At 40.2% G+C, this 12,811-nt stretch overlaps 1 protein-coding gene across 1 annotated transcript in view; it reads left to right on the top strand.

Moving 5' to 3' along the window:
- The first annotated feature begins 9,789 nt into the window (after nucleotides 1-9,789).
- Nucleotides 9,790-12,811, top strand: part of LOC110018618 — a 20,495-nt gene continuing 17,473 nt past the window's right edge. Inside the window, exon 1 of the mRNA XM_020715984.1 lies at nucleotides 9,790-10,103. Within this exon, the coding sequence (XP_020571643.1) occupies nucleotides 9,790-10,103 (314 nt within the window). The remainder of the gene's footprint in view (nucleotides 10,104-12,811) is intronic.

Genomic DNA, 12,811 nt, shown 5'->3' with positions numbered 1-12,811 from the left:
ACCTAATAACGAATTTTTTTTTTGCAAATGAGCAAGCCAAGCTTTTCAGATTCTTAAAACACAAGCATCAAGGCTTCCCAACCTTTGCAAATAAGATAACGAAGCTTTCAGATTTTAAAGGCAAAGCATTACAACTTCTCATCCTTTGCAAATAACAAATAAAACCCTTTCAGATTTTTAAAAGAGCAAAGCAACAAGCAACTGAATGTAATCTTTGCAACATGTTTTCAAGTGCTATATATGTAAAGGCCCCAAGCAGCAATTGAAATGGCAAAACTACAACTTAAGGTGAAAGAGGGCCTGCACGCCTCACATTTAAGTATTTAATCAACATAGTGTGACGGAATTAAAATGATGCCTGGGTGAATCAGAGATAAGTGAATCAAACATAAAGTTTAGTCCAAGCTTATCCAGTTAATGAACATGTCGTTTTATCCATCTCAAGCTATCATCTTGTATAGGGACAATATCAAGCTTAGATTGAAGTAACGATAGAAGAACGTAAAAGGGGGATAGAGAAAGGGGAAGGATCACCTTGCTTCAGATTCTACCTAAAAGAAACAACAAAGCTCCAAGCCCGAGCACACAGAGAACAGGCCAACCAGTGCAGCTCCACCAACGCAATTCCAACGACCTTCCCAAAATTTTGGCAGCACCTCACGTCTTTTTCAAAGTTTAAACCACAACCAACCCTCACCCTTACTAGTGGTTTTATAGGCAAGGAAGGTAGACACCTCCACTTACCTGCCCCTAAGTGGTCGAATGGGATGATGGGAGAGGAGGAGGAGCATTTAGGGAGGAGAAAATTCAGCCTCGAGGGAGAGAAAAGTCGGACAGTAAAGCGTCGCGATTGGGAGGCTGCTCGGTCAGGCGGCTCATGAAGAAGAGTCGGGCTAGAAGAATCGAGAAGAGCTATGAAGATCTGCCAGGCAGGGTTTGAGCAAGAGGAAATTCACGCGAATGGGGGCCATTCCGTGCAAACCTGCTCGTGAGAGAGTGGGGGAGATGAGGGTGGCCGAACTGGGTAGCTAGGGCACGAGGGGCGAGTCGTGAGTCTTGTGAACGAGAGGGGGAATGATCGGGTGAGGTAGAGGCGTGAGCGTGGGTTAGGGATTTAGGAGGAAAATGAAATGTCCTTTTTTATTAATTTTATAATATTTAATATTAAAATCTCCCGATTCACACACTTTTTGCTCGTGCATGAAATCATAGCAAAATGAATGTCTCCCCTAGGTAAAATTCACGTCTCGGATGCATTGACGCAATCCGTTTCGTCATCCCGGGTTGTTTGAGCAAATATACATTTTTTTCACCCTATTTAAGTTCAATTTTAGTTTGACTTTGCGCAACTTCTTGAATTTTGTGTGAGTGTGTTGATAAAGTCATAAAAGAGTTTCCCTGGGGCTTGAGATCCTATTGGGAACTCTCACCGAGTTTCTCCATGGTGGTCCTTAACCACTCGACTAAATAATGATGGTATGTGAATAAAACCACTCGATCAAATGATGATGGTTTGAAATCACCCATGGGAGACACCACAAGAGAATCAGAAAGTGGCTTGAATTTCGAAGAGGGGTGGGTCCCAGCACCAGTCCTCTAGGAGAGTCAATACGGAAATTCCTAAGGCTGTATCCAACTCTGAGGTGATGTTGTATCTTTCCTATCTCCTTCTCTACTCCCTCGACCCTTTCGCTACCTCCCTTAGCCGCCGACCACTCCCATATCCCTCCACCACTCTGTTGCCACCTTTACTTTTTCCACAACCTTGTTGTCCAGCTTACCCAAACAACAACCAAACCTTCCCCACCTTTCCCTACCAGCTCGATGGCACTACCACCGCCTTTATAATTCTGCCTACAACCATAACTAGAGATTAGTTTATTATTGTATTTTCTTTCCGTTTGAGTTGTGTTGTAACCTAATTTCTATATTAATAAAAGTTTGTCTTTGCTTTCTCTACCTCTTGACTCTTTCCGTTATCATTTGGTATCAGAGCTAGCTGTTTACCTCATTTTTAGTGAGGTCTTAGTCTCCTACTCTTAGAACCTAGGATCTAGCTTTAGGAGTTCTTATTGACCATCCTAGCGGACTAGCAATGGAGCCCACCTCCCGTAGAACTTCAAGCCACTTCTTGACTTATTTTTGTGAAGAACTCGTATGAGTGGTTCCAAACACTCAACTTCTGGTTGCAAGGGCTAAGGTTCAACATGTAGAGGGCCTGAAAATGAGTTCCTATAGGATCAAACAGCCTTAGTTGAACTCTTTGTGACTCGATTACTCGAGAACGCCGCAATTCACGCACTCACTGCACCACACACGACTTTAACTTAATTTGACTCGTCTGTCGGCAAACTTGTCCGGACGACCCCAGATGACAAAACGGACCTCGCCGACGCGTCCGGAACGTCAACTTTAGCTAAGAAGGACACCCGTATTACTAAGTTTACGCGCGCGCACAAATGACAAGAAAATCGATGTATTTTTTTTTCTTTAGCGGGATGCAGGCCCGGACTCAACTCATGTTCAACTCGGATTCGATTCAGGCTGGACTCGAGCTTGAATAAGAGTTAAGTAATTTGAATTTCAAATTTCAAATTTCAAATGAAATATTTAATTTAGTTTTAATGAAATTAAATAAGGAGTTATTATATGCCAAATAAATCTCCTCCCCCGTTGGAAATTCATCAATTACCCGCCTATTATCGCATAACAGACTTTTTGGAATTCCTCGAATACAAGATCCCGCTTAGCTCCTTCCTGGCATTCGGTCCCCTCTTCTTCTTCCGCTCGTCCATTCTCCTCTGCACCGAAACCCCTCTCTCGAATCGCCATCTCCCTCACTCGCCTACCATCCTCTGCCGCTCACGCGCCTCACCTTCTCGTGCGACCCTCTCCCACACTCGCCTGCTCGCCTCCTCCCTGCGCCGAAGACCACGACCTGCTTTGCCTCCCACTCCCGCATCTTCCCCGCTCGTCCATAAAGCCCCGCTCTCGTTTTCTTCCCCGCGTACGATCCGAAGCCCACTACTCGCTTCTTCATGCTCTACCTCGTTCGCCTGGTCGATCCTGATCTCCCGCACTGGCTCCACTCGATCCCGCTCTCTCCTACTTCCCTCTCGCGCGACCGAGGCCCTCTTCCTCGCGTCTGCTCTCTGTGTCGAATAGCTCCTTCCTCCCGCTCTCTCTCTGCTTGATCCCGCCTCCTGCGCCAAATTTCTCGCTTGAGAGAAACCCTGACTCCTCTCTCTCAGGGAACGTCGAAGCATTTGCTTCCCCCGCTTGATCGAAGTCCAAAATCACTCCCTCACCTCTCGATCGAACCCGAGACTAGAGATTCAGTAGCACTTCTCTTTTTCCTCCTTCCCTCGGTGAGGTCCAGCCGGAGTCCCTTCTTCTCCCAGCCGACAGTCCCAGCCGACAGTCCTGCAGGAAAAGATTTGGACGAAAGTCAGTTGTGCACGCTTCGCCTGTCTAACCCAATCCTCTGACCGTTACTTCTCTGTGAGTTCTTGCAAAATCCCAAACAAAAAAAAAATTACATTTTCTGTGGATTTTATTTTTGTCCAATTTGTGCTCAAGATCTTGTTATTTCTGTTGTTGTGTTTCTATTTCCGATAGTCCTTTTTCTTTTATTCAGCTTATGCTGTCTCTCTCTCTGTTTAGGGGATTGGTTAATGATTTGATTCCTTCTCTTTGTTGAACAAAGTTTAACGGCGAACTGTGTTATGAAATGCTGACTGCTCACTTTAAGTTTTGATATTTAATGCGTCCTTCTCTTTGTTGAACAAAGTTTAACGGCGAACTGTGTTATGAAATGCGGACTGCTCACTTTAAGTTTTGATATTTAATGCGACGGATTTTCTTCGAGTTGCCTAATTGTTGTTATGTATATTTGTGAAACTTATGCAGTTGCAGTTAAATTTGTGACATGCTTGTGGATTGATTGGAATGATATCAAGGGAAGATTTTCTAGTGATGCTAATTGACAACAACATGTTGTAGTTATTTGTATTTGTAATGTTGTTATGACCGTGCAAGTATTGAAAATTCATTTTATATTTTTTCGGCAATTTAAAAGTTCAAATGACCTTGTGGTTGCTTTCGTGTAGGATTATATAAATTTAGATTTCGGTTTCAATTATATAATTTTTGGTCAAGCATGTGATGAATCTCGTGTGATTTGGGCTTGCTATAATACTTGTTTTGGAGAAGGCTTTAAATACCTTTGGGGTCAATCAAAACAGTCTTGGAACATCCTTGAGCACTCTTCTCGAGAGTTTATTTAATTACAGTTGTTGAAAGAATTGAAGCGCTTTCAGGACCAATTCACTTTCTCCTTTCCCCTTTTTGGTTACTAGTTTTTGGGGGTGGATCGACCTGCTTTTTTTTTATTTTGTTTGTTTCTTTCCAATTGTTAAGTCATAAAAATGGAGATTGATGATTTAATTAATTGGAAGATATAGAAAACCTTAAATCACCTTAAGCATAAGTTAAAGTGTAGGTCTCCTAGACTTTAGGTGCGCACCCTAGGTGAGAGCCCATTCACCTAGTCCTCAGTGTAGGCTTCCTAGAGCTTAGGCACACACCTAGGTGAGAGTCTATCCACCTAGCCCTCAATGTAGGCTTCCTAGACTTTAGGTGCACACCATGGGTGAGAGTCTATCCACCTAGCCCTCAGTGTAGGCTTCCTAGACTTTAGGTGCACACCATGGGTGAGAGTCCATCCACCTAGCCCTCAGTTTAGGCTTCCTACACTTTAGAAGCACACTCTAGGTGAGAGCCCATCCACCTAATCCTCAGTGTAAGTTTCCTAGACTTTAGGAGCACACCCTAGGTGAGAGCCCATCTACCTAATCTCTGCAGTGTAACCTCCCAAGGTTTTAGGAGCATACCCTAGGTAAGAGTCCATTCACCTAATCTTCAAATGCACAGTGAAACTAGACACTTCAACCTTATTCATAAATTGATTAAGACACTAAACACGAGGATGCACCGAGACGTAGTTCATGCTTCTTTAATTAAATCATTAGTGAAATTTCCTCAATGACTTAACCTACAATGAAACCCAGTGGATCGAGATTTGAGCTTGAATATCATACTCAAATCCTTCTGACAATTGGGAAAATTTGTTAACGCCACATATGGATCATCGGATTATGATGAGTGTAGGGTCTAGGTGACGAGTGCGATGACGGCATTGCTTATGCTTACTTAAACGAGGGATGTAAACGAGGGATACGAAGTAAGATTATTAGAATAGTATCTTCTACCTCAAAGATCTTCTATAAAAGAGAGGAAGGATCTATGATACTATTCACCGATTCTTGGTGGGTGGGATCGTTGTCCACGACATTCTTAGGTTGTCAGTAGTTCTAGCACGATTACAGTGACTGGCCTATGGACTACACGACTTTACAACTAGCCTATGAACTACACGACTTTACAAAAATCAAACAAAAATCTCTTTTGCATGTTAAAAAAAGCTCTGCATAAAAAAGTCTTAAACAACAACTTTTGCATGAAAATCAAAGAATTGTTTTTATAAAAAATTATAAAAGTCCATGGTTAGTCATTCGGATCGAGATTAAGGACTGCCTTCTGTAGATTGTCGGGCTAGTAACTCTTGTTCAAAGTAAGGAAGCACACAACCCAACTCTGAGCCCCCCAGTTTTACCAATGTCTTATACACAGTCCTGATCTTTCATATGTGGCTAAGAGTTTCTTTTGCTCGTGATTTTTATAACTCATTTTTCTAACTTTCGTGTTCGATTTTCTCGCCTTGTTTAATTTTCTTGCAAGTTTATTTAAATCTGCTGCAAATCATACTATGTTCGCAACATTAATAACGCAACAGTAACAGATACCTAGGTTCATTTTTACAGTTTATATACAACATTTTACTTTATTGCATTTTACCTTTCAAGTACATTTTATTTATTTGCGATTTGCTTATTTTGAATGCAAAACCAAAACTGAAACATAACAAAACAAAAAATTGACACCAAAATTGTGAAGCATAAATCACCAATCAAACAGTTAAACCCTGGAGTCATCGCTACAATAGGAGCTTGAAACCAACTTTGTGGGGAGCACGACGAGGAATTCAGACCGAGCAGCAAGAGGATTTTCTTCAGCATTATCTCTTCCTAGCATAATAACAACCCATAGGACTTTGAGGTAGCTCGCTTAGCGCGACGTAAATCCTGACTCCCTTTTTAGGCTTTGTATAACCATGTTGTGCAGCGTAAGTCCTAACCTGCTTTAGGTTCTGAGGTTGTCATGTGACACGACGTAAACCCTCTTATTTCTGCTGGCTATTTGCATAATCGGGTATTATGCAAATGTAAGTCACAAATTATAAAATTGGCAGGATTGAACTATTGAATAACATCTTCTTTAAAACACAGCCACATAGTGGGATAGTCTGGGATGTTACTGAGGTTTCTCCTCAGGATCTATGACATCCGCTATCTGTTCCTTCCTTTGGACTCCTGAAATAACTGTTCATATTTGAGCCACTCTCATTTGCCTTTCCACGTTCAACCGTGAGAATCTAAACTTTAGAATTTTGAAGACTAATACCTTGATCATTATTGAAGATGTAATTAATCATGGGGACTTGCCTCTTTAGGGAACTTGGAACCCGGGTAAAATAAATCTTATTTAATCTTTGTATTAGATATGAGAACTTGTCGGTTATACATAAAAGGTTCGCAGACCAAATAAATGTCACAAATCTTTTAGTTTACAGGATTGGGTCCATCGCCGAGATCTACACTTATCTTTCGGGAGGGTGTAATATTTGCGGTATCAGACACGGTTATGCAAACTATTGGACTAATGAGACTCATTTGGTCTCATTTTTCAAAAATTAAAATATACTACTTTTAAAACTCAAACTATATATCTATTATATTAAATTAAATATCAAAAATTATTTTTCTTATATATATTTTATATTCATATTTTCAAATAATCAAATCGAAAAGTTTACCGATAAATTTGTGGCGACTCCGCTGTGGACTAGTTCCTCTCTCCATTTTGATCAAGTGGTTTTGTCTCCATACATCGGCAGTATGTCCATGCCCATCGTGGGTCAGACTGTTGTTCTTCCGTTGACATACTGTGCTCATTTCTTTCTTGAGTCAGTATGACCAACTCTTATTGGATTCCAGGACCATCTTCTTAACCATCCTTAAGCAGAGGGGTTCAGGAATCCCTAGGGTTTAGTGTGATGGACCTCCAATAGGTGTGGTAGATTAGGAGTTGTCTATTGAAGCGAGTTCGATGCGAAACCGACCCTTCCAAATCTCGTATCGGGTCTTATGCTTTATTCCTCTTCGATCTTGACTTGTTGTGAACGAGTTAACACTAAAATTTAACTCTCACAATCTTCCATTTAAACTCCAAATGAAATGAAATTTCATCATTCCATCATTCCATTAAAATTTTCAAAGTGAAACAAATCACAAAATTTGAGACAAGATTCACATGAATAAATTTCAAATGATACCCAGTTCATAAGACAAGTGCGTTAACTTGAGTACTTTCGTTGAAATTACAAGGCATTGGACGTTATTGACTTCTGGAATTTTTTTTTCAAACGACAGGGACAATGTCTTCACCAAAGTTGATCTTTTCTTTCGCCATCGGAATAGAGTTTGCTATTAGCAAGAGCGAGCTACCTGACTTGACAGTCATTAAGTTTGGACAAGGATTCCGATATTGAAGTCAAGTTTGGGAATGTCGCTGCCACAATGATGAAGTCTGAAACGGACAGGTCCACCGAGCCTGTTGTGGAGTTCAAGCTGAAGTTTGTTAAGATTTGAAAAGATTATTGATTGAAAAGAACCCTGCTCTTGCTATAAAGTCTGCCGCTAGGAGTATAGGGACCGCTCCCAGGACTGTTTCTGCTTCTGCTACCGGATTCACTGCTACTGCACCAACTGCTCCGTTAAACAAAGAGAAAGAGATTCTATACGAAGAAGTGTCAGTCGATGCTTTTGCCCGACCGTTTTCCGTATTCGAGATTGGGTTCAACTCAAAGTCCGTGCGATTGACCAAGACACAAGAAATTAAGCACAATCAGGAAATTCTAAGGGTCGAAAAGGCAAAAACCGTAGAGTTGGCTACTACTGACACCGACCTCCGACTGGATGAGACAGGATTACGTGAGACTTTACCTCCACTCATGGGGAGTAAGTTTCAGCAGTTGCCTGCTAACTACGGAGAGGATGGAGTGTATGTATGAGGCTGCTCCCACAGTACCGTCGTCATCTCTCCATAATAGTCCAAAGCCAGTGATGGCATTCAAAGAAAAATCTGAGAGAGTAACAACGGTAGATAAAGACAAACAGTCAGTACAGATTCAGGTCGAGCAACCTCAACAGATCTACCAGTATCTGCAACTGTACAACGAGCAATATTTGCAGCAATATGATCTACAACATAGCTAATAATACAACCAACAGCTTGGTCAACAGTCATCCCAGCATAGGCCATGGCAGATGGATGAAATACAGGGTCCATTTGTGGCTAAGCAATTGAACAAAGTATATTTTTTCAAAAAAGATGTTGCAAAGATGTTCCAGGATTTGATTAAAAATCCCAAATTCTGATTACGAAGATTACGAGAGATTACGAGAGACAAAGAGGCCGGAGGAAGTCGACAAGAAAGACCATCCCAACTACTGTCCCTACCATAGACTGTTCGGACATACTATAGAGAGCTGTATCAGCTTCAAACAAAGACTCGAGAAGAATTTCAAAAACGAGAAGATAACGATCCCGAAAGAGTATTTGACAAAACCTGAAAGATGTTCCATCAATATGATTTTGGTTGATCTAGTTGTTCCAATTTACTCCTTTATGACTACACCAATGCTCAACAAAAGAGGTGAGGCTCATAAAAAACCTTCAACTGACCTTAAAGTTATCAAAGGAAGGTCGATCGAGGCTAAGTTGGAAAGGCTTCGAGCCGATATTACACGGTTGCCTGGACATTGCACGGTTGTCTGAAGAACAAAGAAAAGATACGAGTGATGAACCCTATTATGTGAAAGAGGAATTCACAGAAATCAACGTTATTGAGGCCAGAGCCACCTTACCCTCGCGCGATGCTCTTTTGCCCACTGAGGAGAACGTCGCAGATGAGTTGGAAAGAGTCATTCAACAACGTGATGAACATATCAACTAGATGAAGAAACAACTAGAAGAAATGATGACCGCGATGACCCCCATTCAAGGACAGTCACAATCACCACGAATGATAGCTCCGAAAGCAAGTCAGCCAGAAATTGTTCATATTACAGACGAAAGACTCCAGAGCATGATACAGGAAAAGAACATTAAACAAATGGTGAAACAAGAGGTGAGAGAAACCCTGACTAAATCAAAGTAGGGGCGTTGATTCTAAAGGGTAGACCTTATCCCGAAGAATTTGATGATGTCCAATATCCCAAGGGTTTCGTACCTCCGTCGTTCAAGATATTTGATGGAACGGAAAACCCCCGACAGCATGTTGCACACTTCCGAGCAAAATGTTGCAACGCGGGGGGTAGTGATGCTTTGTTGTGTCGTCAATTTGTAAGCAGTCTTTCGGGAATCGCTTCTAACTGGTACGTCGAACTACCCAATAGCTCAGTGAAAACATTTACAGAATTGGAAGACCTCTTTTTTAAGCGGTTTGCTGGAGTTAAACACCATATCACCGTCGGTGATCTCGTGGTGGAGCGACAGAAGCCGGCTGAAACATTGATGGAATACATTCTGCGATAGAGAAATTTGAGCATGAAGTGTGAGCCGCAACTCCAGGAGCAACACGCAATCGAAATCCTTCTAAAGAGCATCCATGGTCCAGTGGGTTTCTTACTCAAGGGATTCACCATCAAGACATTCGAGAAGTTGCTTAGTAAAGTTGGGAATCTTCAAGAAGAAGCTAAGCAACTGAGGGTTTTTGAGAAAACTGGGAAGCTAGAGCCATCGAAGACATCTACGAAGAAATTCAGGACTACTTTTGTTGTCCGTATAGCTAGAGCCATCGAAGACATCTTAATCACTATTGTACTACTTTTGTTGTCGAAAGAGATATTAGTGATATCAATGTTTGTCTGTCCTTTCCCTCCCACCGCAATAAAAGAAAGAACATGTTTTTCAGAACAGTTCAATGTGTGGAAAGCACAGTTAACAAAATATTCAAAGTTCGTTAAGAGGACAATCGAGAAAGGAGTAATCCAAGATAAAAAAAATTCCAACATTGTGATAGAAACTATGATTTAATGGGAAAATTAAATTAATACCCTAATAATTGGGACTTTCACTTTAAAGACTTCGGACTGGGTCCTAAGTAAATTTCAGAATAAGATAGTGTGGTTGAAATACGAGTAATCGACTAAGGATATCACAAGTCTTTTAATTTCCTGTCATGTGCCTGAGTCCTGACTTTCGAACGAGTTATAATATCATTGAATTCACAGAAAGTAAAACGAAATTATTGTTACTAATTTCGAATGTTAAGATGTTATCAGAACTAAATTATTTAACTACTAGCAAAACTGAAATGCAGAGTTTAAACAGTAACTACTAAACTATTAAACTATGCTTATGTGATGAAAATTTCTTATGTGAAAAAATGTTTTTCTTACTACAATGAGATTTTGGTAAAATGAGATGTGATAAATGGTTTTAATATGTATTATGTTAAATAAGAGTTGTTTTAATTTTCTACCCTGATACAGTATTATAGAAAATCATTGGCTAATCCCAAGTTTAATCCCTAAATTCGTGGTTAGGCTAGCAGGATACTGGATCCCACTCCTGAGTTCCCACTTCTCTTCACCTGAAGGCTAACTCTCGCTTTAGTTCTTAAACACTAAGACATAATTGGGGATTTTAGTCTGTCACCCTAAAATCTCCAATCATAAACTTAACAATATATATTTCTCTATTTATTTGCACTTAATTCCATAAACAAAATTATCTTTCATGGAATCAAATGACTCTGTTGTAGAACTTTCACTCTGTTGTAGAACTTATACTCCATTTCCCGGATTATATGTTTCACAACAAATTTTAACAATTCAATTGGTCAGATAGAAAAGTAAATTAAGTTTGGACTTGAAAAATTATCACAATTTATTTTATATTTTTACATTGTCACATCTGTATTATCTTTTCATTTTACCATATCTCAGAATGAGAAGAAAGATAAAGGAAACTACTCAGACTTCATGAAAAACATACAACAAAACACAAATTTCATATATAAAAATAAGTTCATACAACACTATATAAAAAAAATCAACACTTATATGAAACTCTTTTTCAAAGCAAATCATTTATAGTCTTTCCTAAGAAATATAGGAAGAAGAAATCTCTCACTTCTCCTTCTCCAACACTCTTAGAGAAAGATTCACACTTAATCTCATCACAAAAACTCTAAATTCTTAAAGAAAAATCACCAATAGACTCCAAAATGGTGGTGTAATGAAGATAATAAAATGTATGGTATGTAAGAGAATGAATGGTGGTGAGGAATGACAAAAAGGAGCCAATTTTCTGATCAATTTTGGCCGCGAAATGTGCCTAGAGTAGGTTCTCCAATAGGTGCATCCAAAAACTCTTCAAAAAACGTCCAAATTCGTCGAATCTTCTAGAAACAGGGTCTGAACCGACACTGGCGCTAACCGTAATTTAATTCAATGTTCTCTATCAAACGGCGCCGTCAACGCTGAACAAAATTTCAATTTCTCCATTTTGACTCTAAATTTCATCATTTTTGTGTCTTTTTTGCTCCAAATCCTAAAATTCAACAATCCGCAAGAAAACATTAAAAATACCTTCCATTAAAGTGCAATATCACCAAAAATGAGTATAAAATATGAGTCTAAAAATGCATATATTTTTTGTGTATAAAAATCTAAAACTCGTCATTAGCAATGTGGTACAACTACAACCATACTAGACGTTGGGGGACTTTCAGACATTAGCAATGTGGTACAACTACAACCATTAGCAATGTTGTACAACAACTACCATCTTCAGTCAAGCAGTCACCCGCAACTTCTACAACTGACAAGGCTACCTCAGGAGGAAATAATAGAATCAGACAGGGAATTGATAAGGCAAATCATAGTGGGATGAAGCTAGAGAAAGTTGGTTCCTCCTATACTGTGCCGGCCAGGAAGTGTTTTAGGGCCACAACTACGGACACATAGCCTCCAGCTACCCAATAAGCCGAGGCGTCACACTCACAGATCAAGGTGCCGTTGAGAAAGTCGATGAGGAGTCAGAGGAGAGTCCGAAAGAAGAGCTTCAACTCCATGGAAACAAAGAAGTATTAGTGTTTGGCGAGTACTATAGTTCGAGCCAGAATGTGACCAATCCTGGTTAAGGTATAACATTTTTCGCAGCAAACGCACCATTAAGGGGAAATTCTGTAGCCTGATCACTGATAGTGGAAGCTGCTAGAAAGTGGTGTCCACGATCATGATAAAAAATTGGGTTTGGACATACAGAAGCATCTTCAATCATATTACCCTACCTGGCTGAAAAAGAGAAATAAGATACGTGTGGATCAACAGTGCTTTGTTGATTTCTCCATCGTAGACCAGCTACAGGAACAAGTATGGTGCGTCAGGGTTCCCCTGGATGACTGTCACATTCTATTGGGAAGACATTGACAGTTCGATCGTAAGACTCAATACAACGGTTTCAAGAACACTAAATCTCTAAGGAAAGATGTGAAACACATCGTTTTGCTACCTGCTGAAGATACAAAGGGCAGGAGTGTTGCTAAGGTAGCACTAGTTTC

This window comes from Phalaenopsis equestris, unplaced genomic scaffold (assembly GCF_001263595.1).
Source record: "Phalaenopsis equestris unplaced genomic scaffold, ASM126359v1 Scaffold000002, whole genome shotgun sequence".
Taxonomy (NCBI): Eukaryota; Viridiplantae; Streptophyta; class Magnoliopsida; order Asparagales; family Orchidaceae; genus Phalaenopsis; species Phalaenopsis equestris.
The sequence above is the reverse complement of the archived record's forward strand: the minus strand, read 5'-3'. Positions and strand labels throughout refer to the sequence as shown.